Raw genomic sequence first — 27,283 nt, 5'->3', positions numbered from 1 at the left:
GTCGGCCAACCTCCCTCCAGCGCCGCCGCCGCCGACTCCTCCGGCGGTGTTCTCTCCTCCTCTTCATCTCCCTCTCTCTCTCGTCTCTCCCTCTTCTCTCTCTTTCTCCTAATTTTCCCCAATTTCAGAAATAGCTTCGTTGCCCCTTCTCTCCTATCGGTCTCCCTCTCGGCTTCTCTCTCTCCACCGCCGCCGGCTACACCGATCCACCGCCTCCCTCCTCAATTTCCAGATCTGCCGCCGCCGCCAATGTGCATGCACAAGCGGCGGCTCCGGCCCTTTCCGTTCCTCGCGCTGCCGGAGCAGTTCTCCGAAGCCACCACAGTCTCCGTCTCCTCGCCGAACTTCCGAAAGGTAAGGTATGCCCAATTTTTATCATTTCCCCCTTTTTGTTTTATTTCTAAAGATTAAATCTTGAATTTCAAAATTTGGTCTTTTTAACTTGTAGATGTGTAAAGGTCTTGAAATCATTGAATTGGTGACATATCGGGATTGTGGGACTGTCCTCGTGTCGATGGGGTGCCTAAAAGTCCATTCGCCGGAATCCGGCAAATTCGTGTCTGAGGAGATAAGTCTTCAAACTGTGTGTTATTATGATTATAGGACTTATGTTGGCTACTTTATGCATTTGGTGATATTTGAATAATTATGTTGTTGCTTGCTAAATGCTATTTGGAAGTTTCAATGATGGAATATGTTGTTAAACTTGTTGTGACGGATTCTAGTTTCAAATTATATGCATATGCTTGTTCATACATTAAAGAAAAGAGAGAGAGGCTTGGGACTTACTGTTTGTGTGTGAAAAGTGTTTGGATTGGGGACTTGATTTGATCCTCCAATTATCAGCAACTCCCCCTCGGACTCTTTTATGCTATGTGTGTGTGATGAGAATTTTTGGAATGGGGCTTGTTCCCTTAAATTCCTTCGCAAGCTACTTATGCAAGTGGGGAGAGTAAACTTGGGGGAGGTTTAACGTGGGGAGGTTTAACTTGTAAATTATATTTGGTATGTTAGAGATATTTTTCTCTTTTGATGATCCTAAGGCCAAACGTTGTTTTGAGAATGGAGAGAGCTTATGAGCCGTTGATTCCTTCTACATTATCATTAAGTGCCCATTTGTATAGAAAGATATGAAGCTTCTTCCTTACTGCAGTTGCATCTTACACTAGTGACTTAATGTTTTGAATTAATAGTTAATTGTATCTTACTTTCTCTACTTCTCTTATGTAGGAAAACTAACATCCATGGTTATCTCAGTTGATGTACCGGACTTCCTTGGAGGACAAGTACGACCGTTGAGTGGGCTGCCTGGACTCTCTAATTGTAATAGATTAGGAATTTGTTTAATTTGTATAATAGTACTTTAGCGGACTTCGGAGATGTGCCGGACATTGAAACTTTCATATGGTGTTACCTTTTTTTTTAGTTGTATTTGAGATGTTCGTTTGAGAACGAAGCAACTATTATTTATAATTCCAAGATCGGTTATTGTAAACGTAAAGGGCAGGTTTCGAATACTACAACGATCATTTATATTATTAATTTTTTTTTATCTTTAGGCTAATAATAATGGTAATAGTAATAATAATAAGGTACGAAAGTTCGGGCTGTTACATTCTACCCCCCTTAAAAGAAATTTCGTCCCGAAATTTAGAAAATATCTAGGCAAAAGCTCGGGATATTTTTCTTTCATTTTCTCTTCTAGCTCCCATATTGCTTTTTCTTGTCCGTGGTTTTTTTTTCTTTTCCACAAAACTTTTATTGTGGTAATCGATTTATTCCGAAGTTGATGCACGACAGCTGTGTTCAAACTCAATTTTTTGGCATTCAAAAGTCCGATCAGGGTTTTCTATATTTCATTCTCTTCGTCTTGAAAAGAGCTTCAAGATGGTACCAAGATCACCTCAATCAGAGTTCTGTGGAGAAAGTTATGGCCGTTCTACCAAAGTCGCGCAAAGCTGTCAAATGCAGTCTAGATGGAAATTTAAAGAAGGAAAGAAGATATTACCTTGTGAAGCCAAATCTTTTCCTTCTACTATGGGGCACGAAAATTCTATCTTTCCTAATGCTTGGAGAAAACTTATTACCAAATTTAAATCTTTCTCAAGCTTATATATACCCCATAACCTCATTCATAGAATTAACCATTCCATAGCTCCAAAAAGGGGAGCTTTCATAGCTCCTCCTCCAACCCTAATCTTTCACCCTTCATCTTTTGCCAATTAATTCCATAGCATAAATTTGAGAGTTTTTCATTATGCAAGGGGTTGAAGAAGGAATCTAGAGAAGATCAAGGCTACGAGAATTCAACCTTTGGGTTTTAATTGCTTTCGTTCTTATTTTCTTATTGACTTCCCTACAATCTATGTTTTTAGCTTATTCTTTCATTTGTAACTAAATTCATAGGATTTTAGGGATGTGTTAGTAATTCTAATTGGTTTATACAGTTCCGTTTTTCTATTTAATATCCGTTTTACTTCGTTTCTTCCTTAAGTTGTTCCGTAATACTGCATGTTTGAGTGACACATCTGATGCAGATTTAATATAACTTGCTACATAATCGTGAGAGGAGGTTGACGAGTTAGATCCACTTAATAGACACTGCAATTAGCTTCCCTTAAAACGACACTGTTAATTGAGAGTGATGACTTTTCAAGGGTCTTAGGAGCTTTTAGGAGTTACGAATCTAGGATTGACAACCCTAGTCTAATCTACGCTTGTACCGCATGAGCATAACTTGTGTGACTCGTTCTATCGAAGTATAAACTGTGCTAGGGTATTGTAGTTGGAATTTGTATAACCATAATTGTGAACGCACATCCCTAGAATTCTCTTATCTCTCATACTTTATCTTTGTGATTTAATTGCAATTAGTTGTTTTCTTGTTTTTAATTATTTTTATTTTCAAAACTCCAAAATTCTTTTGTTTCCCTAGATAGTATTTGACGCTTAGTACATACTCCCTCCGTCCCATGTTACTTGAGTCACTTTTTTTTCGCACTCGTTTTGAAAAAATAATAATAAATAGTTAAAGTGGAGAAAAAATAAAGTAAAAAAGAGAATACTATAGTTAAGACTCTTCTCAACATTATTCTCTCTCTTACTTTTCTTTCTCTCCACTTTAACTATTTATTAATATTATTTTTCAAAACGAGTGCAAAAAAGAAATGACTCAAGTAATGTGGGACGGAGGGAGTAATAGTCAGTTGCAATTATATTCCCCGTGTTCGACAACCCGATACTGACCTTTAGCTATACTAGATCTACCCTGTATACTTGCAGGTATTTTTAGTAATAATAAAAAGTGCATCACCGATCCATACCCGACCCGTCCCAACCTGTTATCCTCGGGTTCTTATTGGGTTGACAAGGACCCAAATCCTCAACGTGCGTGTTCGTATCGTGTTAACTTTGTGCAGGTTCGTGTCATATTATCGTATCGTATAAAAAAATGTCAGTCATAAAATGTACTAAAATAACAAAATGATTTTACTAGTATAGAAAGGGGAGTAGAAAATTTCCAATAGGTCTCTCCAACGTTTTGGGCGAATGTATATCAAAATTCTGACATTTTAAAATCACAGAGTATTTGAAATCGATATTTATTCCATTTTATTTTGAAAGCCAATAGGCCTTTCATACACTCGCCAACTTGAAAATTGAAAAAAAAGATTAAATTAAGTTGAATCCCCCCTCGGAGCACTCTCCGCGCACGTTAGCACCACTGCCACCTCCTCCTCCCACTACTATCCCCATTATACCCCTGCTGCCGGCCAGTTTCACGGCGCCGGTCGCAACCCCAAATTTCCAATTCTCTTTGTTTATCTCATCTTCAATTCTGCACCTGAGGGGATATCACTTCAAATTCTCAAAATCAGGGGTTTTTGAATTGAGATTGATTGATGATGAGAAAAAGGATTTGACGATGTCGAGGCTACTGGGATTGACGCGTGCCTTCGGCGAGCGGGCTGAGTCACCTCGCGAGGTGACGCGGACGATTCCAACCAGTGAGAGCATCGGTGAGAGCGGGTGGCTGATTAGGTTCTTCGATTCGGCCTTTTTCTGCGAATGGATCGCGGTCAGCTATCTCTACAAGCACGATCATCCCGGGGTCAGGGATTACTTGTGCAACCGGATGTACACTCTTCCTCTCTCCGGCATCGAGAGCTACTTGTTTCAAATTTGCTATATGTTAATCCACAAGCCTAGCCCTTCACTCGATAAGTTTGTCATCGATATATGCTCGAGATCCCTCAAAATTGCACTTAAAGTACACTGGTTTTTGATGGCAGAGTTGGAAGATGTAGATGATAACGAGGGGATTAGTAGGATTCAGGAGAAGTGCCAGTTTGCAGCTACTTTGATGGGTGAATGGCCTCCTTTGATTAAACCTCTAACGAGGAGTAGTGGTTTTATGTCATCTTCTAGTAATAATATCAATAGTACTAGTATTAGTCCTATCGGTAAGAATCCAGTGTTGAATAGGTTGTTGTCTTCTAAACAGAAGTTGCTGTCTTTGACATCTTCACCTCCGAGTAGTACATCACCATTGCGGTCTTTCTCATTTTCACCCTCGTCGGGAAACACAATATCCCAGGATGATGGTGGTAAGGTATTGGGATCGCCAGAGAGTAATAAACTTTTTAAGAAGTTCATCCCAGGGACCAAGGTTCGGGATGCTCTATTGTTTAGGAAGTCGGTGGAGAAGGAAGATGATGAGCCTGACAAGGAAGGTGGATTCTTTAAAAAGTTGTTAAGGGATAGCCGGGATGAGGATGTTAGAAAGTCAAGCGATAAGGACAAAGAGTTTGATGAGGAGTCCGAGAAGGAAAGTGGGTTTTTCAAGAGGTTGTTGAGGGATAGTCGGGATGATGATGCAAGAAAATCAGTGGCTAAGGAGAATGAGAAGGAACCTGAGAAGGAAAGTGGGTTTTTTAAGAGGTTGTTAAGGGATGGTCGGGATGCGGAGATGAAGAAGTCAGTGGATAAAAGTAAAAATGAGGAGGAGCATGAGAAAGAAGCTGGTTTTTTCAAGAGGTTATTGAGTAGCAGTCGAGATGAAGATGCGAAACAGTCAGTTGATAAGGATGATGATGATTCGGAGAAAGATGGTTTCTTTCGCAGGATTTTGAGTGGTAAAGATGAAGAGGAAGTTAGCACTAGCTCAGATGGTTTTTTGAAACGGTTGTTTCGGGAGAGTAAAAGTGATGCAGAGGAAAAAACTTTGTACAGACCTCTAGAAGATGATGAAAGGGAAGGGTTTTTCAAAAAGCTATTCAAGGACAAATTTGAGGAGAGAAAAGATGGTAGTGATAAATATGATGATTTGGAAAGAGCATCAAAGTCATGTGATGATCCTGATAAAGAAGGGTTTTTCAAGAAACTGTTCAAAGAAAATTTTGAAGACAAGAAAGATTTGGAGTGGAAAGATGAGGACAGGAAGGGACATGCAAATGGTGAAGACGATGAACAACCGGAATTTTCGCTTTTCCGTAGGTCGCCTCGTGTTCATCCAGAAGACTCCAAAGCTTCAAGGGAAGATTCTAACTGCAATAACAGTAATGTGCATGAAAGCAGTCCTGGAACGGAGAACTTTTTCCGAAAGTTGTTCAAGGATCGTGACCGCTCTGTTGAGGATTCTGAACTCTATGGCTCCAGAAAGAACAAAATGGTCTGTTCCTTTTTATTTCATGCTTTCCATGTGATGATATATTTGTCGATTATGATCAGTTGTTCCCTCTATTTAAATAAGACCCTGAAACATTCCAACTATGAATTTTTTTTAAGACCTGTACTTTTTTTTGGTTGTCATCTTCAAAGTAATTGGTTGCTCTGGGTGTAATTATTAGTGAAATTCCCAATTCTAGCTTGGACATCTATATTTTGAAATAGTTGTTACTCTTGGTGTGATTATTGGTGTCAAGAGTAATTAGTGAAGTTTAGTACTCCCTCCGTTCCGCGGTAGTTGAGGCGTTTCATTTCTGCACGCGATTTAAGAAAAAATGTGTTAAGTGAGTTAAGTAAAGGAAGAATAAGTAGGAAATGAGAAAGGTAGAGAGATGAAGAGAGAATAAAGTAAGAGTGAGTAAAGTAAGTGAGAGGAAATGTGTTGACTTTTACTAAAAAAGGGAAATAACCCACTACCATTGAACGTACCAAATGGCAAAATGACTCCACTACTATGGAATGGAGGGAGTAGTTCCTAATTTGAGCTTGGAAATCTATATTTTGGAATAGTTTTTTTCCCGGGCTATAAATATGGAGTAATATCAGATTAATAATTGGTTGTGTTTTTATATACAAAAGCCTTTGTTGCTGGAGGCATATTTAACATTTGAAATGGTTTCTGAGAATAAGAACACACATGTTTATGATATGTGAATGTCCTGACCTGAATCAGACTTGTTACAGATATAGAGAGAAAGTAAGGGGAAATGATATTTGTTTACTCTAGTAACAGTCTAACAGAAGAAGTCTGGCAAACATAATCTGATAGATTTCGAGGATTTGTTTTAAAGGAAGTAGATGAAACTGTTGAACTATAAATTTTACCTTAGGAATGTGAACCAGATTCTCTACCCTGGAAGAAAATATACTTTATTGATTAATAGCTGTCTAGAGCAACTGGCAGTAAGTTAACTTTCTAAATTTTAATTGATTTTCTAATGAGTGATTGATTTTCAGTGTACTGGTTTACTGGGAAAATGAAGTATTCTATGTTTGATATATGTTAGGTCAGTGAAGTGTCCTGTTGCTCTTGATTGAGTCATGGGTCTTCTTTAGTTCAATGTATATCATCAAAATCTCTGTTTATGTAGCTGACTTACGTATAATTGATTAGGCCCTCTAATACTATTGATGAGCAGGAGTTTGGTTAGTCTGTGAGGTAGAATAGGTTAGAGATGAAATAAATAATGTATACTCGAAGATTATGCAAAATGATGGTAAAATTAATATGGTTGAATGAAATGCAACTGCTCTCTTTGATTACTTAATTCAAAATATGGTAAAACATGGCATTTGACCTTTTGAGATAATTATAGGTATCATTCTTCAGGGTATATTTGAGAGTATCTTTATGTATCATTTATGTTCTAAGAAGGGAGGTCATTGTAATATAATTTTTATGTTTGTCTAAAATATTCTTTTTGGTATTCTTTGATTTGTATAGAGTTGGATATATTTCTAGTAGATATTCATTCCTATGATTTATTATGAAATGCTTGCTATAGCAATAGTATTTCATAGCAAAAGTATTTCATTTTGCAGAACTCTCCTGGCTCGCCAAAGCAGCAAAATGAAAAGTCAAATGCTAAACCTCCTCTGCCAAACAGTGCATCACAGTTCAGAAAGGGGACATATCATGAATCACTTGACTTTGTTCAAACATTATGTGAGACATCTTATGGCCTCGTCGATATATTTCCTGTTGAAGATCGAAAATCTGCTCTTCGTGAGGTTGTCTTAATTTCCTATTTGCTTCCTTCAAAATCCTCAAATTTCTCATCCATCTAATGAACATTTTGTTCTCAAATGGTTTCAGTCGCTTGTAGAGATCAATGCACATATAGATGAAGCTCAAAACAGTGGAGGTAAATGAAATTTATCATGTATGGGTGTATTAGCTTGCCCTTATTACTAAAACCTGTTCTAATTTTTGAAGTATAGTTTATTTTTTGCTAGGGCACTTAACTGTTCCCAGATGCTAAATATTTTCCTCCATTTAGATGAAATTTTCTGATCCCGGATGCTAAATATTTTCCTCCATTTAGATGAATACTTTATGACCCTTGCAAGCTAAACTTGCATGCATGCAAATTCCTAAATTTTGTGCTTAAAGAACTATGGGGCAAGAAGCTTTTGAAGTAGAATCAACTGTGGATTATTAATTTATAGTTGTGTTGAGTCGATAATGTTATAATAACATGTCTTCAAGATTATTGAGTTGATAATGTTAGAATAACATTACTTCACAATTTGTTGTTCTTCTCATCTTTGTCTATTACTCATGAGGTCTGCATATTTGCTTTTATTCTCTTACCGGTCTTTCAATCAAATAAATAACTGTACCTTTTTTAAGCGTCTTCTTATCACTGGGGGGGGGGGGGGGGGGGATTGATTCACTTCTCAATTTACAGTTTATATGATGATCTCCCAGGAATATGCTTTCCAATAGGGAGAGGTATGTATCGCGTGGTTCACATACCCGAAGATGAAGCTGTTCTTCTAAATTCCAGAGAAAAGGCTCCTTACTTGATCTGTGTCGAGGTTTTGAAGAGTGAAGCTCCCAGGTGAGTTTTTTTTTCTCTCAGAATAAGGTAGGTGGAACAGGAGTTTGACTTCTTTCATATGATAATGATAATGGTGTGAATTTTTCTTGATCTTTTCAAATAGTAATTCTAAGGATGCATCGAGTTCACAAAAGCTGTCCAGAGGAGGAATTCCGTTGGCAAATGGAGATGCCCTTTTGCCAAAGCCACCACCATGGGCTTATCCTTTGCGGACAGGGCAGGATATGTACAATTCTGGTTATGATAGGATGTCCAGGTCTACCTCTGAAGCTATAGACCAAGCAATGGCTCAGTTATGGGAGGCCAAAGTGAAATTTGTCCATGTTAATTTCTCAGTGGAGAAGCAACTAGACCATGCTGAGCCTGCTGCTGCTAATGCTAGCTGGACCAGAGAGGGTGCTGACTATGCATGTAAAGCTGAGGATGAATGTGGTTCAGAATGGGTAAGGGTTGTCTTGTCAGCTGAACCTGGGATTAGTATGGATGACATAGTGGACCAAGATCCACCTCGTCGGAAGGAGCACCGCCGTGTTCCAAGCACTGTGGCTATTGAGGAAGTCAAGGTAATCTTACCATGTAGATGTGAAACTCATTTTACTCAGGCAGATCTTTATGGGTCACCCTCCTATATGAGATATTGATATTAATTTGTTGCATCTCCACCCTCCCAAAAAAAAGGCTGCTGCTTTGAAAGGAGAAGCACCTCCAGGGCTTCCTTTGAAAGGGGCTGGCCAGGATTCATCAGATGCACAACCAAAGGTGAATATATTCTCAAAAATCTAAATGCCTAATTTCATTGCATGTCTATGTTTTCATGGTTTGTCATTATATATTGCAATTTTATTAGGCTGTTAATGGTGGTGTCCCGAAAGTCACTGATGCATTAGCTGGTGAACTTTGGGAGGTTAAGAGGGAGAGAATATGCAATGCCTCATTGTATGGAAAACTACCTGGGTGGGACTTGCGATCTGTAAGTTACCTCAACTCTTTGCTTCTGTATGATACAAATCTTTACTTTCACTGCACATACATCAAAGGGGCAGATTTTTCTAATTCTTGGCTGTCTTTTCTGGAAAAAAAATATAGTTATTGTGAGGGAGATATTAGTCTCCCTGAAGCTGTTTAACTATCTGCTGGATACTGGTGTCTGTATATGACATGAGACAACCATTTGTAATGTATCAGAAAGGATAGCTTGGATTTGTTAATACTCAGATTAACTGAATTAACTCGTTAAATTACAATCTATTGGTTGAATTGTCTCACATGAAGAAAGTTGATGAATAATTTTTCAGAAAATAACACAGATATCTATAGAAACATATGCTTGACGCCTTGGAAAGTACTACAGGAGTTTAAAGAAATTTTGTTAAGGGTTCTATATCTTCTGAAGCATGCTTGTTACCCTGTTCAAGTTGCTCCATGAACTAGAAATAAACCAGATGCGATTTGTGTCTATGATCTAGGTGGGGATTTCCCCCCTGCATTGCAATGGAATATAAAAAATATTCAACCTGGTAGCAGATGTGGATCAATTGTTTGTAGCTGTGTAGGTATTATAGATCTTGAATGGCCTGGAATTGACCCTTTTCCCAGGTATTATGGTTTCTATTATCGACAAGGGTTTCCAGATGATCCTTTTCTTTTGCTTTATTGTCACATATGAGAAGCCCAAATTTGAAAGTATCATATCTTTCAACCCATATTAATAATTAGTTGAGATAATATTCTGTTGGGAGGTGTTTGAGAAAGATCTATGTTCCCTATAGGGCAATGTGCGATTTATGTGACTCCTGCCTGAAGTTTGGTACATACCCTACCTTTTATTAGATCATCAAATGAGTAAGACATGTCTGATAAGACTAATGATTAATCATCATGAACAATAATACTATATGAATTGGAGTTATATATGGGTGGAGGGCTGGAAATGTTCTGCATTACGCACAGCTTGATTTTGGTTTGGATATAATTTGTTATACTTTTAGTTCCCCCTTCTTAATCTTTCCAATGTTGTAAAGGACTTTTAATTGGCGGTGCGTTTTTCTACTGCCGCATGGGGTGTAAGCCTCAAGGCAGTCCGAGATGTAAGGCCGAGGCATACATCAATAAAAACACAAAATTATAACCAATGTACTCCATAAAATACATAAGCGTAGCAAATATATGAAAAAACATAAAAAAACTATAAGGTATTAACACTTATTATACACCATAAGTCGTTAAAATCTTAGGTTTAAGTCTAAGAAAAACACATAATATGTGAAAACACATAAAAACATCGGACTGTTGTTTGCTGCTGGCTGGTCTGCTGAAGGGCGATGTGGAATAAGGAGATGGAGAGGCGAGGGAGAGGGAGAGGGTGCGGTAGTTCCGACACTCTGCTTATTGCTGTAGGGCGATGGAGAAGAAGGATGTAGAGGGATGCGGGAATTCTGAATGGGAGCGGCTAACTTTCTGTTGGGATTTTATTTTTGAGAACTTAAAAGCATGTTTTTATTTATTTAATTTATTAATTAAAGATTAAGTCAGCAGCCCATTCAACACTAATGGCTAAATTTAGCGTCCAATTAAATTAAACCCATGAATTTGGTTAAAACCACTGACACTGCACTCAGGGGCGTGAGGTGTGCGCCTAGGACTGCCTCAACGGCGTCAAGGCGTGTGCCCTGTCCCAACATGTGAGCGCCGACTTGTACATGTTTTTCTGCTGAACCACACCAAGGCACGCCTCAAAAACGTTTTCCTTCCTCCTTCTGGCCACATCTAGTTATTTTCATTTTGTTGGGTGCCCATCTTCCTCCAGCACAACTGTCAATCCTCTTTCTTCCTTCTTCATGATGCCTATGAATCCATATTTTTCTTATTTTGCTAAATTGAATTTGTTTCCAAACATTTATGGTTATTTTCATTTTGTAATTATGATTTCTTATACTCCCTCCGTTTTTTAAAAATAGCAACTCTTTCCATTTTAGTCCGTTCTTTAAAAATAGCAACTTTCAAACTTTCTATTTTAGGAATCTTTACACCCCTAAACATTAATTTGTTTACCACTTATACCACTACAAATAACAACTTAAAGTGGACCCCATGATCCACTAACATTAATTCCATTACTTTTTTCTCTCCCTCTCTCTTACTTTACCAATTTTTCTCCCCCTATCTCTTACTTTACCAAATTGTGCATTAAAATCCGTGCCGTTTCAAACCTCCCTATTTTTAAAAAACGGAGGGAGTATGTCTTTGTGGATTTTTATTATTCTTAGACATTTTAGAAACTCACTGTGTTCTGAGCAATTTTATCAAGATATGAGCTTAATTAAATGGATGAATCTGTGTGTCTTTCTCAAAGAATACTAAGATCCAATTGATATGTATGCTTAGTCCAGACCAAATAATAGGTGGCTCAGCAATTTTCTAGAAGGTTCAGATTCTATTAGATCTTATTTGAAGGGTTGAGGGTGGGCTCGCAAACCATGATTTAAAATTTCCTTTATTTAATATCAGGTTTAAGTAATAGGTACTGAATTTCTGCTGTAAGGTATAACGGCTGCCACTTCAAATTTATGCACCCAAATGACTTCAATATATGATCTCTACTTCATAGCTTAGATCTATCTGGGTATATTGACAAGGAATCCCTTTGCTTGATTAATAATTTCATCAGATATGAGTAGACAAAATACGTTAAGATTATGTCATTTTTTGTTCACAATTCTCGCTAGATATTGTATGCCAGATTTTTTTTAAATTGCTGTTTCTCCCTCTTTCTAGCAAACTGTGCCTGTATAATTTTCATACTTCTTAATCTTGTACATTTGTCCTTTCACCGGAAGTACATTGTAATTGTACATGTACCATTATATTTCTTTTCCCCACTTATCTGATTCTTGTTTTATTTAGGTCATTGTGAAGAGTGGGGATGACTGTAGGCAGGAACACCTGGCTGTACAGCTTATTTCTCACTTTTATGGTAAGTGACCTCTCCCAGAGATATTAGGTTCATGTTTTTAGGTCTGTCCACTGGCCTTAGTGCTATTATTTTTAGGTGTTCCTTATTCATTAGTCTTTAAGTATCACGTGTGCTTACTTAAAATGTTTATCTATTGATGATTTGGACTTGCTAGGACAGTATGTTTGAGAAATCATCATAGAGGATTTCTCTTCCTATAGTAATCTAGGGATGATCTTGTAAAAACTGAAAGGTGGTATGATGGTATAACTGTATTAGTAACTATCTGAATAGAACTTCTAAACCTGTTTTCACCTATTGGGTATGAGGGTCTCATAATCCCTATCCAGGCATTTAATGTGAGGGTTCAATAATGGCATCATAATAGCATCATCTGTGAGCAGTTATATAACTGACTTAGCTGTTGCATACATATTGTTTTCTTTTGATTTGTGCTACTAATTTGGTTTCCACACATGCAAAATAAATAGTAATCATGTCATGATTTACAAAATGAAGGTGAGCAAAGGGGCAATTATTATCTGAAGTTCTGATGATCAGGAATATTCACATGAAGGCACCTCATTTACCTCTGAATTTCTTATATCTAATCATTTCATGGAGTTCATTATATTGGTTTCACTTCCCTTGGTTATCTGGCCAAGTTTAATTTCATAATCGTGCAATAATGATGTTGGATATGAATGTCCTCTTCTCATTTTCTGCTCCGACTATCATGTTCTACCTTAGCCAATATTGATTGGTTTTTTCGTAACTGGCAATGCTAGATATATTCCAGGAGGCTGGTCTCCCACTGTGGCTGCGGCCTTATGAAGTTTTAGTTACTTCTTCTTATACAGCTCTCATTGAAACCATACCAGACACGGTAATTGCACTATTTCATAGATATAATCAAATATACTTAAATTAAATGCTTGTCTCCTGAGTCCTGAGCGAAACTTATCTTCTGTAATTTGATTTTCATTAGGCATCACTTCATTCAATCAAAAGTAGATTTCCAAACATCTCAAGTTTGCGTGACTTCTTTGTTGCCAAGTATGAAGAAAATTCTCCCAGCTTTAAGCTCTCTCAGGTAATTCTGTTTCTGGCCTGTTTCATTTTAAAAAATCCTGAACTTGTCTCTGTGGTAGTGTTCTTTGAAATTTCTTGTTTAGGAGTTATGTAATGATTGAACTGCTTTGTCATTTGTACCATATTATTTTGAACAACTGTATATCATTTTTGCTTTTCTTTTTTCTTTTCATCACTTTGTGAGATATTAAGTTATCAAACCAAAAATTTGTGACCTTGTCCTTTTTTATTATTTATATATATGATGTGCTATTAAAACTTGGTAGTATGTGTTTATTTGATGTCATACTTGATCTTCAAAAGATTAGGAGCTACTTATGTACTCTTACTACACTCATGGACAAAAATTAGCAAAATAATTACAAATTTACAATGCCCTCCCTTGTTTGTAGTATTGGGAAAATACACCAATCTTACCAATTAATAGTCCTTGTTTTCAAATCTAACCCAATAAAGGATTATTCATGAAAACATTAATAATGAATTGTTTTTTTTTCAAATCTAACATGGGTCAACAATTCGACATCCAAGAGTGCCAATTTAGATTTGAAAAAATAAATCGATTCCTATGGTTTGTTTTTGTAAAGTCATTTATTGGTTAACTTTTGAAAGGGGTTAAGGCTAATATTGGGTTACATTAGAGTGTTTGCCATTAATTTAATATTACTAATTAATGTTCACTATATTACAATTAAGAGTTATAATAATATTTTAAAATTTTATAATAAAAAAAAATTAGATTTAAATTTTCACTTCATTGGTATGTTTTTATATATAATCATTTATTGACTTGGATTTTAAACAAGAGCTATTATTGAGCTGGATTAGTGAATTTGCTCAATATGATATTTACCTACTTCTTCATGGGCTACTTTGTTTTATAATGATAAAAGTCTAATTAGAATTTAGTTCTATAACATGATGATCCCCTTTCATTGCTAAATGAACTTCCAATAATATGAGGGTGTACTTTTGGACATAATGATTGACGGGTTATATGTAATTTTACGACTTATGGGTATAAGTAGTTTCATTAAAAGTTTCAGGTTGATATTCTTATGATGGTAAATAGATGTCCGCTTATACATTTGATGATTGGAGACTGCAGCGGTCTTCGCTAGAAACTGGTATTGTCTCTAACCTGCTGCTGCACTAGGGTAGGTTTTGAGAATATAAATGTGCATCGGCTGGGATTTGGTTTTAGTCTTCGGGTCATACCCATGTAGTATGTACCTTGCATGTAACACATGCAAAATAATGTCAATGAACATGTTCAGATAAGGAACATAACTTGAGAACATCATATTTATCTAGAACATAGATGTGAAAAAATATAATCAGTTGTCTCTTATTTATGTGATTTATTTATTTATATTGGCTACTGGCACACTACTGGTCCTTTTTTCTTAGCATAGGGCCAGTTTGTGGAGAAAATCAATATGATTATAAATGAATTTTGTTATTCTGCTTTTATTTATTTAACATGAATTCATATGAATTTTCTTTTAGCTAGTTTGTGACTCAGTAGTTCTGAGCTTTCCTTCTTCACTGCAGAGGAACTTTGTTGAAAGCATGGCTGGATACTCTCTAGTGTGCTACCTTTTACAGGTAAACCTCATTTTCTTTCTTGAGCAGCTGCTAAAAAGGCAATGCTTAATATCAGTTGTCTATCGTCGTTCAAATATAAGCATATTTATTGATAACTGATTTAATACCAGAATGTCAAAACTTCATTATTCTACTTCTAGATTAATATGTTGAGTTATTGCTCCATGATGCATGTTTTTTCTATTTTCTCCGCATGTTGGGATAAGCATGTTTTTCATTGATGCCATCAATCAAGTTGACTGACAAGTTCATATTTTTAGAATTTAAAAGGTCTCTTTACCTTTGGAAATTAGCTAATAAAATGTATTTTGGGGTTTTTTTCTGTTTTCTCGGCATCTAGTCACAAGCATGTTTTTAATTGATGCCATTTATCAAGTTTACTGACAAGTTCATATTTTTTTTATTTTAAAAGGTCTCTTTACCTTTGAGAAATTAACTAATAGTAAAACTTATTTTGGGGGTTTTCTTATTTGAATCCAGGCTTCCTGTCATGCTTAGAATATACCCCTCAAAATATACACTGATTCATGCTTAAAACTGCTACCATTCTTTTTACGAGTTATTTGCTTTTCCTCAGGTGAAAGATAGGCACAATGGAAACTTGTTGTTGGATGAAGAGGGCCATATCATACACATAGATTTTGGCTTCATGCTTTCAAATTCACCTGGCGGAGTAAATTTTGAAAGTGCGCCATTTAAACTAACCCGTGAACTTCTTGAGGCAAGATACTAATTCATGCAGGCTACAAAGCTAATATTTTCCTTATGAGCACATTTTTAGGTCATTTGGGTTCTGTAAGCTAAAAATCTTTATGAATGAAAACAATTGTTGCTTTCTTGTACTAGGTGATGGACTCTGATGCTGAGGGAGTTCCAAGTGAATTTTTCGATTATTTTAAGGCAAGTGGTGTACTTCATCTCTGTAGGTTGTTGAATATTTTGCATGAGTCAGGTCTCAATATTGTGCTTGTCGGTGTTTATATCTTTTGTTGTCAACCTATATGTTTCAGGTTTTATGCATCCAAGGTTTTCTAACGTGTCGCAAACATGCAGAGCGCATAATTCTTCTTGTAGAGATGTTGCAGGTGAGATTATCTGATTTTCTTTTAAATTTTTTCCTTTTCCTAAACAAAATTATAATCAAATTCCCTCAGTCCCCAAACAATAGTCTCCTTTTCCATTTTTGTCCGTCCCACAATATTAGTCCATTCCCTCTCCTATTTAAATTTTTCCTTATTGATCTACTTTATTCTCTCTCTTAATCTATTCTCTCTCCACTCAACTTACTAAATACATTCCTTCATCTCTGTGACCAAAAGAAACGCCTCTGATCCAATTGTCCATTCTTTATAGGATTCTGACTACCCTTGTTTCAAAGGTGGTCCACGGACAATACAAAACTTGAGGAAACGGTTTCATCTTAGTTTGACAGAGGAGGTTTGATTCCCCCCCCCCCCCCCCACAATTGCTTTTGTTGTAATCTATTTATTACTTTATTTATTGTCCACACCTTCACAAAGCAACGTTCTCCTGTATCAGCAATGCGTCTCTTTGGTCCTTTCACTGATCAGCAGTAGCTTGGATGCATGGCGGACTCGTCAGTATGACTACTACCAAAGAGTGTTAAATGGGATATTATGAGCATGGATTACACCCTTGATAGTTCACTTGGAGATGTTGTGTTTATTTGTGCTTGAGCATATCTGGTTTCATGGCAGCGAGGAATTACGACAAATCATCACTGCTAACATGGGTGGTGGAGATGCATGGGATGCCTTTTCTGTCAGTGAGCAAGTTTGTTACTTTCGAGGCAGAAGTGCTCTCTATCGAAGTATTGCTGATGAAACAGCTATTGAGGAGTTACCGTAATTTTTTTTTTACCATTTTCCGTTGTTTCAAGAAAAGAGATTCAGCTGACCTGGAGATTTCATTATTCAAGGAGGGGTTCGGCGTTTTAATCCACATTTTGTTGGGCATACTGTACAGAGTGATTGACAATGTGGTGGAGTGTAACTCATTGAAGATGCCACTCGGAAGCTGGATTATGATTTTTGAGTCTGCTACACCAATTGATCCGTGTAGCTACGAACTCGGCCTAGAACTCAGCCTGCCTGTATATTTGCCGCCTTGCCATTAAGCTTTGATCTGTTTATAATCATAAGCTGCTCTCTCTTGGCTTCAACTCTCCGGCATCTATCCTCGGCCTTGATTCTTTAATGCCAAAATGCTTAACTAGCATTCTGTTGTATTTGTGTATAAATTTGAAATTTGTTTAACACTTATAGTGCAATATACTAATTTGGATAGAAATGTGCAAGTTTGAATGACACCAATTGGTTACACGTCCAACTGTGAACGAACACTCATATAACATGTTAATTATCGCGTTGCAGCTCCATTTGCGAACATCTCCATTTTTTACGTGTTCGAGCTCTCGCTCGAGACTTGTCTTGGGATATGGATTAGCAACATGATTTTTTGGTGGCGTTATTGTTAACAAGAAGAATCCTTTGCGTTCTCTCTGTAATGATTGTACTGATTGCGCTAATCCAGTATCGTTTCTACGTATTAGTTTTCTAGTTTGACTAATTATGTTCGAAAATGTGCATCGAGAGGACTCGGGCTTTGCAGATCTTATACCTTATTACGTACTTTTTTTTATGAAAATTGGTGCAGAATATCATACAAATGCAGTAAATAGTACTCCCTCCGTTCCACGGTGGTCGAGTTATTTCATTTTCTGCACTCGTTTTAAAAAAATGATACTAGTAAATAGTTAAAGTGGAGAGAGAGTAAGTAAGTGACAGAATAAGGTTCTTTCTCTTACTTTACTTTTTTTCACTTTAACTATTTATTATCATTTTTCTAAAACGGGTGCAGAAAATGAAATGAACTCAACTACCGCGAAACGGAGGGAGTATTATGTTGTACGTTGTTTTAGATAGACTAAAGGTCAAAAGTTGTCCTAAGCATGTTTAAAGTTGGTCTAAAACATTCAATTTTTGAAACTCGGATCAACAAATGAAATTGTCGTCGGGTTGGTCCTGTTTTTTACGGTTCTGTCAAAAACTAACGGTTAATGTCAAATTAATGATATTTTGACTTAATTAGTATTTATAATTAAATATAAAAATTATTAAAAAAGGACACAAGTACATTATATTCATTGAAATTTCTTTTATTTTTTAAATTTATTTTATTTTTTTATAATTAACTATACGCAATAATTAAGTCAAAATATCATTAATCTGACGTTGACCGCCAATTTTTTATAGAACCGTAAAAAAATGACCAATCCGACGAATAATTTTGTTTGTTTAGTACCCGATTTTCAAAAAGGTGAATATTTTGGACCACCTTCGTATTTCGGTCATATGTTTAGGACCATTTTTGACATTTACTCTTTTAGTTATGTACAAATTATATTTTTCATGCAATATATTCAATTGAGATTTTGTTAGATTGTTCATAAAACTGCATTTATTTCGATATACAGTGTATAAAAAATTAATTGAAACCAAAAACATGTTTTTTCTACGGAGAGAATTGATTACCTTCTTGATTCTCCGAAGAATCACAAATTGCTAGCTACTTTTTGACGTGATGATCTTCAATACTAGACCACGAATCTTCTGATTGGTTACCAAACTATATTTCGCTATCAGGGTGGGCTGATCTTAACAAATATATAGGACTTGAATTAAGAAGAGATGACAAAGGGAGAAATCAACGCCTTTAGGGGGAGAGATGGACGAAAATTGTGTAATCTCTTGACTTTGTCTCCTTTATTCTCCTATTTATATTCTCAATCCCCTTTATGTAGGTTTGGATGCAGGTCACCCTCAATTAGCTTTAATCTAATTAAATTGAACCTCAATATAATTCAAGCTCAAATAGAAATATTATTATCAGTCACTACAATAGTACTCCCTCTGTTCAATGTTAATAGAGTCATTAGTCTATTTTGGAAAATTCCAAGATCATTGAGTCATTTTTATTTTTTGCAAAAAGTAACTCTCTTTTACTTTAATCTCTCTTTATGTCTCTTACTTTATTCTCTCTTACTTTATTTACCATCTATTTAACATACTATTCTTAAACTCCGTGCCGAAAAGAAATGCTTCTATTAACAAGGAACAAGGGGGTTAATATTTATTCACCTATCTAAATCTGAAATTATAAGTTACCCGGATTTTCTCGTTTAGTTAAATATTTCCCGGGCTTAAGATTTAAATATCCATTAATTAATTTATGTCTCTTAATTAATTAATATCTTATTTACTCCAAGAGTGGACTCATCAAGAAATGCTTCTTTTGAGTACATTATCAAACCAGACTCTCCTGGGCACGATTCAACATAGTAGTCATTCTAGCACCGCTAGATATTAATTATCACTACCCAAAATAACAGGATTCTTGGGTTGCGAAAAATCTGCACCATTTGACAAATCAAAATAATGCATAATCAATAACGTATGCTAAAAGGTAAATATATTGATTAAGAAATGGTATGTTATCAAGATTTTCGTCTTTCAGTAGATAACATAAAGACTTGTCTTGCTGTTAGATCCATTTAGTGCTATACCACACCAGTGTCATCTTATTTCGTTAACGCTTGGAAATATATGGATTGACATTGCAACCTTTCACAATACTTAGTCAAAACCTATCTGGGTTGTGAAATATTATTTTTTCTTTTATTCAGAGTTGACCGTGTTACCTTAAAGTGAACGTCGCCCACAAAGCGGCCTATTAAAACAATGACTTGAACTTGTTTTGTTTCTTAAATATGTAAAAACAATCATTAAAGTAAAAACATAACACCATTATGACAAAATAATCTGTTTTATTCCTTAGAAAATAAAATAAGAGTTTTTACAATATCCAATCACTCGAAAGGTGATTTAAAGTATTCAAAACTCTAACATATACATCACATGTATAAGTTCTATCTCCATAGGATTATATTTACAAATATAAAAAAATGTCATATTTTTCTTGTTATATCTTAAACATATGCAACTAATTACATAATCACATAATTTAATCGATTCACGTATTATCACACAATGCACACTGTAGGAATTCAGGAATTAAATTCAATCACCACTTTATTTCAATTTCTTAGCTTGTTCTGAACCACAAATCTTCTGATATGTTTCACCAACTTAGAATTGACCTTTGTGTGGGCAAAGCTCATCCACACCTCATGAACTGGACAAGAATCGAAGACACAAGAACTCCTAGGGTAAAAGCCCCAATTTTCAAAAATCTCAAGAGTGAGGGAGAGATATTTCGAAATCTACACCACTGGAATAAGCATTAATTTTGTTGTTCTCTTCTCTTCTGTCTTCTTGGCTTGTCCGCTTTTATATTGAGTTGTATTTTAGGTTAGATTAAGGATCTATGGAGGATTAAAACTTAACTTAATTTATTTAAGCACAAACTTAAATATTATTGTCATTGATGCACTTTTTATTAGCACTAAAAATACTTGCAAGTATACATGGTATACGTAGTATAACTAAAGGTCAGTACCGGATATCGAACACAGGGAAATTAGACACAAATTGTCTATCATCTACTAAGCTTTTTTCACTATTTGGAAAACCGAGAGAAAATTGAATTTTTGAAATTAAAAACTTTAAAAAGCGAATTAAAGAAAAATATATGAAATAAGAGAATTTCAGGGATGTGCGTTCAAAGTTATGGTTATACAAATTCCAACTACAATACCCTACCCTAGCACAGTTCTTACTTCAGTAGGACGAGTCGCCTAAGTTATGCTCATGCAATACAAACGTAGATTACTAACACTAGGGGCGTCAATCCTAGATCCGTAACTCCTTAAAGCTCCTAAGACCCTTGAAAAGTCTTCACTCTCAATTAACAGTGTCGTTTTAAGGGAAGCTAATTGTAGTGTCTACTAAGAAGATCTAACTCGCCCAATTAATGCTTATGTTTGCAGATCTAACAGTGCCTTTTATGTTTGTTTTCTCAAGTCCAATTAACGCTTGCAGTCGGAAGTTCATAGCACCACAGTAAAAAATGAAAGCAGAAACAACAAGACCTGCAATTTTTGGTTGAACTGGAGCCATTATATCATATTCAGCCCATGAAAAGTATCCCATTGGCACATTTGATGAAAGACTGGTTGTCATTACAATGTGCTATCCCTAACGTCGTGCCTTGCCAACATTATTTTCAGGATAATATGTGGCGGCTTTCACTGAACTAAGTATGGCAATAGTGCCAAATGATTGAGGAGTTCCAAATTCAGCATCTGGTTTCTTACCCAATTCATCCCCAAACTTATATCCAATGCCACTGATCATAATTCCCTCTTCATCCCCATTTACCAAAATTGGGTCTTTATCGAAATCCTTAGAATAAGGTACAGAGTTCTCTGTCTTCAACCATGCTTCACAGCCGTCGACAAATTTCACGGAATGAGGCGGGGATTTGCTCATCAATCCGGGGAGCTCAGAGAATATATCCTCGTCATGCATGGGCTTATTATACACCGACATCGACAATATATCCTCGTCATATACGGGCTTATCATACACCGGTATCGAAAATATATCTTCGTCGTATACGGGCTCATCATACACCGGTATCGAAAATATATCTTCGTCATATACGGGGTCATCATACACCGGCGTCGAAAATATATCCTTGTCGTATACGGGCTTAGACTGGCCACCGTAGACGTCATTGAATAACGGATCGTCCACCGAACGACGCTCCGACGCATTAGATCTCATCGGGTTGGATTTCCCCCGACGCTTCTCCAATCGCGCCAATCGTCGCTGTAGGTCTCGAACCTGTTGTCGCAGATCACCGTTCTCGATGTCGCACTGGAGGTCTCGAACCTGTTGTCTTAGATCATCGTTCTCGATGTCGCGCAGATCACGCTGTCGCGTAGCCTCTTCGTTTGGGAGATCTCCAAGTCCCCCACCATGACCGCTACCACAAGCATCGCCACGTCTGCCGCCATATCTACGTTCAGCCATTGATAATCAACCTGGATCGTGATACCAAGTGATGCAAAATGAACGGTGAAACATACGAGAATGATTAACTGATAGATAAAGAACTCAACTAATTGAGAACTTCGAAGTATGAAAACTCAATGCAAAATTATATAATCAAAAGTCTGTCTTTTAAGATAAACAATGATGCCTTTATATAGGCAAAGGGAAATCCTAAACTTATGGAAAGAAAATAACTAAAAAGATTATAAGCAAAAATAACTATAAGGAAAATTATCAAAAAGGAAAACCTAATTTGTAGAAGGAAAAACAATTAATATTTTTCCATCTACTAATTTTACTAACTAGGAAATAAACAAAACTCAAATTATTTTTTTCTTAGCCTCCAAGTCTTGTCTTCTACTGCATCACCTCCTCTCACGATTATGTAGCAAGTTATATTAAATCATCACAGAATGTGTCACTCATACGTGAAGCAATTATCCAACACTTAGAAAAGAAACGAAGTAAGAACAAAACATATATTAAATAGCAAAACAGAATTGTATAACCAAAGTCTTTACTAATACATCCCTAGAATCCTATTAATTTAATTACACATGATAGAACAATCTAAAGACATTGTAAGTAGGGAAAACAAAGGGAACATAAGAACTAAAGCAAATAAAACCCAAAAGTTGAATCCTTGTAGCCTTGATCTTCTCTTGATTCCTTCTTCAAACCCTTGCACCTTGATGAACAAGTAAGAACTCTCAAATATATGCTCTGGAATTATACAGCAAAAATATGAATGTTGTTTAAGAGGTCTGAGGGGGTATTTATAGCCATATTTTTTAGCAGCACCAATTAAGGCAAAAAGTGACTAAGTATGGTAAATCTAGTAGCAAAAATAGGTCAAATCTGCGCGCCGCATATTCCCAGCGGGCCGCTGCACCTTGGCCAACGGTCGCTGTGGGTTGATCCGAAATCTCTGCCTCTTGGACGACGGTAGTTGTTTATGTTACAGCGGTCGCTAGAAATAATCCCGTAGCTTCTGGATCTCTTGGAGCGGTCGCTGCGCACACCCCAGTGGTTGTTGGGCGTGTTCCTCTTTTCAGCACAACTTTTCTGGAGCGGACCGCTATTGGCTCAGCAGTCGGTGGCTGCCAGCGGTCGTTGTCTGGGTTGCAGCGGACCGCTGGACGTCTTGAAAGCTCCAGATTTCCAACTTCGACTGTTAGCTATCTTTTTAGGTTCAAATATGGACATTTGTCACAAAACACGTCAAAACACCAAAATAGATAAAATATGCAATTTATGGACGTGTAATGCAACTTTGACACTCAAAACAGACCAAATAAAGGCCTTAAAACAATGCAAAATCCGAGCGTATTAGTCATCCACTAAATACATAATATTGACTGCTTGTCCAAACCAAAATTACATGTAATTTGGGACTTCCTTTTTAATTATATCATTTCCCATGTTGAAGATATAAATATCCATTAATTAATATTTAAGTCTACTACCTGAATAAAATTAATTAATCTCTTTTTTCAAGAGTGGTCCTGTTTAGAAATTCCTATTTATTGTTCATGGAATAAATTACATACTGACCAGGTTTCTGAATAATAAAATTTCTTCTAAAGACCTTTTGAGATATCATCAAACTGGACTCTTCCAACACAAACATTGCACTAAAAATACTAGCATCAACTAGATAATAATGATCATTACCCAATTTATTAGGATTTTTGGACAACGAAAGACCTCACCATTTGATAACTCAAAATAGCTCAATGTTATGTCAACAATGGTTAAGAAACGATAACTCACAGTGACCTCGTCTTATAGGAAATAGCTCAATAGACTTGTCTTAGCGCTAGATCCTTCATGATAGGTGGTCAAAAAGCCTATCTAGATTGTGAAACAATTTTCCTTCTGCAAGAACTGAAAAGTTACCTAATGTGAATATCACTCATAACCCCATTTAATATGCGACTTAGACTCATTTTGTTTTCCTTATGTACTTCTATTTCAATTTAAAACACATTGCAACATCTTATAAAATAAATAAACAAAATACATTTTAACAAACAATTCATTCTCATAAACATGATCAAAAATGGGTAAAAAATTATTGCATATACGCGTATACAAAAGATGCTTTGCATACTAAATTGTAACAAGTACTCCATGGATGGAGGGACATTGGGGCCTGGATGGTCCAGTGCCCCCCAACTTCTGTAATAAATACTCCCTCCGTCCGCCACTAAAAGTTCCATTTCTTGGCGGCATGGGTTTTAAAAATGGTTAAACAAAGTGGTTGGAAAAAAGTTAGTAGAATAGAAGTCTCACTTGTATATATTAATTTTAAATGAAATGTGAATGTAATGAGTTAGTGGAAGTTGAGATCCTAATACTATTTATGGTAAAAGTGAACCAGGACTCCTATCCGCGGAAGGAGAGAGTATTAGCTACATATACTTGTTTGCATTAATAAAAACCGTTGTGGCCAAGTTGGTTTGGTGTAGCGTCTAACTTCCGTTTGGTCGTGAGATTGACTCCTTTGAAGGGCATTTTTTTATACATTACCTTTTTGTTTATTAATACCTATTGATGAGGCTCATTTCATGCATGTGTTTCATAGTAAAACTGCACTTAAATCAGTGAACTAACGATCCTTTTTGAGCCAGGTGTGTGTAAATTTCTCCATAAACCGAAGATCGCACAATTCAAGAGGGCGAAAGCAAAAGTCGAGAAAAAGGAGGAGAAAAAGGCGGCACAAGATGATCAAGTTGATATTCTACCGGAGCCAGCCAGACTCTGCATTAGAAAGAAGACTAGAGACTCCACTCAAAGGTGTGAAGGGCTGCAATGTAATTTCGGGGAGGTGGTACCCTAGGGATCAGAGCCCTACGCCTCCCTATAAAAAAGAGCTCAACACACCAAGAGAAGGGAGTTCCCCCAATTTCATTTCCTGCACCGTAGCTTAGAGGGGGTTCTCACCAATCTTCTTAGAGTAGGTTAGGGTCTTTGTTCTCTTCAAGGGTTGAAACCAGATGTCTCTTTTCAATTCCTTGCTCTTGATTTCTGCGCACACACTTGGTTCCGTTTAGTTTAGCTGGTAGTTCTAATTTCAGTGTTTGTTTTTGCACAATTTCCATCCTTTGCTCTGCATTGCACTCCGAGAAGGGGTGATGAAACAATTTCCTTCTTTCTTAGCTTAGTTTACAGCTTTTCTTTTGATGTAATCGACTTTCTATTTTCTGTTTTAGTCTAATCCAAGTTTCTGTTTCATTTTCAAGCTTTGAATTTCGTTTTATGTTTTATGGTTTAGCTCAGTTTTCGCTTCCGTGTTTTATGTTGAGTTTTAGCTTAGATTTGATGTTTTATGTTTGATTCGTCTTCGTATGCTTAGATCTAGGAGTTTATGTTTCGTCTCTGCATGAAAATGCTTAGTTTTCGTTTTCACGTCGTCGTAGCTTAGATCGTAGGAGTAATTTAAGTTTTATGTGTTTTCTGATGTTTCGTCTTCTTTAGCTTTTCAGATCTGTTCGTTGTTCTGTTTTCTATGCTGATTTGTTGAAGAAAATGATTATGTTAAAGTTATTTTGCTTTTTCGTACATTTTGCAGGGGACTGACAATCCCCGTTATTCTGTTTGTCCATTTATAGTAAGTTTGTTAAGTCGATCAAGTAGTTTAGCTTAGTTGTTCAGTTCAGTTTTTTTTTTCTTTCCCGTGTCTTGCAAACAACCTCTACAACGCCTCATCTCTGTGGGATCGATCCTTACTTTCCTATACTAATCAAATAGTATTAGTGGGTAGGGGTGAGCAAAAAAACCGAAAACCGATTATGCGAACCGAACCAAACCAAAATTTTGAAATTCGGTTCGATTTTTTCGGTTTTTCGGTTCGGTTCGGTTTTAAAAATACCAAAAATTCAGTTTTTCGGTTCGGTTTGGTTCGGACGAAAAAAATAACCGAAAAACCGAATTATATTTTTAATATTATATTATATATTTATTCTATTAATTTAATATATTATATCATATATATATATAATATATATTCTTTTAATATATTTTGTATAATATGTATTATATAAATTCTATTAATTTTATACTATATATATTTATATTCTAATAGTATATATAAAATAAATTAAATTATATTTATATTGATATAGCCTATTTTTTTCGGTTTCGGTTTTTTCGGTTTTGTTCGGTTTTTAAAGTTCGGTTTTCGATTTTTCGGTTCGGTTCGGTTTGGATTTTGAACTAAATTCGGTTTTATGGGTTTGGTTCGGTTTCGGCAAAAAATCGAACCGAAACCCGAATGCTCACCCCTATTAGTGGGTTAAGGTTTTTTGATTGCACGAACTTTTGCGCTCTTCGTTTCATCGAGTCGGACGTAAGCCGAGTTGATCAGCCTGAGCTTTTACCGAATCCACTCACCGCATTCATGCAGGTAGCAGGCATAAATAAGCTAGCCTGATCAGTTCGACGATCCAACCTGAGCAGTTGACAACGATATATTGCTATTAGAAGAAGATGAAAGGAGCGACACCACCTATGCACCTTGGGTTCAGCACATGTTTTAATGTAAAATTTGGTAAAGTAAGAGAGATGTAGATAAAAAATAATTAAAGTACTAGTGGAGAATAGGTCCCACCTCTTTATAGAGAAAAGAGTTTCCAAAATTAAAAAGTGCATATTCTTGTGAGACGGAGTATAAAGGAAACAGTGCATATTCTTGTGGAACGGAGGGTGTTTTTTTTATACATTTTATTTTGTATTCTCTTCTTGGTTTTGTTTCCTTTTTTTCTTAATATTTTCTCTACTCCCTCGTCTCAAGAAAGATGACCCATTGCTTGGATGACACGAGAATTTATGCAATTTTATTTTTTGTGTGGTGTGGAGTGAGTAGATTGAATAAAGTAGAGAGAAAAGTATTTTTATTTTTAGTAAGATGACCAATCTAGTAAATTTTGAAACTGATTATTTTAAAAAGCAAATACTACTATGTGTTATTATATGTATATTTGGTTTCTATAATCGTTGTTTTCTCGACATTGTTACATCTTTCGGCAACTTGGTTATTTCGATTGACATACACAAGTGTGTAACTAGATTCTAAGTTAGTTCTTTCTAGCTCATTAGCATATATACTTCTCGTATTGCAGTTCTTCCGACAACGGAAACACCAAAAAATATATTAGACTTGGGCGCCCAGGATAAAAATCATGGCTCCTCATTGCTCCTTCCGTCCACAAAAAATAGTCTCATTCGTGGACGACACGGGTTTTAATGAGAAATCGGTAAAGTAAGAGAGATGAGGAAATAAAATGAATTAAGTACGAGGG

General features: G+C 36.2%; 1 protein-coding gene across 4 annotated transcripts; it reads left to right on the top strand.

Annotated features, from left to right (window-relative positions):
* Positions 1–3,633: 3,633 nt before the first annotated feature.
* Positions 3,634–17,292, top strand: LOC125220197 (phosphatidylinositol 4-kinase beta 1-like). 4 transcript variants are annotated; one of them, XM_089066189.1, is made up of 16 exons: positions 3,635–5,671; positions 7,270–7,458; positions 7,544–7,592; positions 8,159–8,291; positions 8,395–8,854; positions 8,970–9,050; positions 9,139–9,261; positions 12,195–12,264; positions 13,032–13,129; positions 13,232–13,336; positions 14,890–14,943; positions 15,521–15,664; positions 15,790–15,843; positions 15,954–16,028; positions 16,297–16,380; positions 16,483–17,292. In XM_089066189.1, the coding sequence occupies exons 1-16, from the start codon at positions 3,926–3,928 to the stop codon at positions 16,582–16,584; spliced, it is 3,567 nt and encodes a 1,188-aa protein (XP_088922315.1). In that variant the 5' UTR covers positions 3,635–3,925; the 3' UTR covers positions 16,585–17,292. The 4 variants fall into 4 exon arrangements, 2 of the variants coding, with proteins under 2 accessions (XP_088922316.1, XP_088922315.1); XM_089066190.1 differs by lacking the exon at positions 16,297–16,380 and having other exon boundaries at positions 3,634–5,671; XR_016136028.1 differs by lacking the exons at positions 15,790–15,843; positions 15,954–16,028; positions 16,297–16,380; positions 16,483–17,292 and adding an exon at positions 14,382–14,462 and having other exon boundaries at positions 3,634–5,671; positions 15,521–15,594.
* The last annotated feature ends 9,991 nt before the right edge of the window (positions 17,293–27,283 follow it).

This window comes from Salvia hispanica, chromosome 1 (genome assembly GCF_029641045.1).
Source record: "Salvia hispanica isolate PSC_SH4W2 chromosome 1, Shi_PSC_v1, whole genome shotgun sequence".
Lineage (NCBI taxonomy): Eukaryota > Viridiplantae > Streptophyta > Magnoliopsida > Lamiales > Lamiaceae > Salvia > Salvia hispanica.
This window is presented reverse-complemented; position numbering and strand designations above follow the sequence as displayed.

What these genes read in the sequence shown, in the direction of transcription:
- LOC125220197 (XM_089066189.1), top strand. Translation starts at nt 3,926, where the DNA reads ATGTCGAGGCTACTGGGATTGACGCGTGCCTTCGGCGAGCGGGCTGAG. An exon ending in GCTCCAGAAAGAACAAAATG is followed by an intron (nt 5,672 to 7,269) that starts GTCTGTTCCTTT and finishes TTCATTTTGCAG; the next exon opens with AACTCTCCTGGCTCGCCAAA. An exon ending in TAACCCGTGAACTTCTTGAG is followed by an intron (nt 15,665 to 15,789) that starts GCAAGATACTAA and finishes TTCTTGTACTAG; the next exon opens with GTGATGGACTCTGATGCTGA.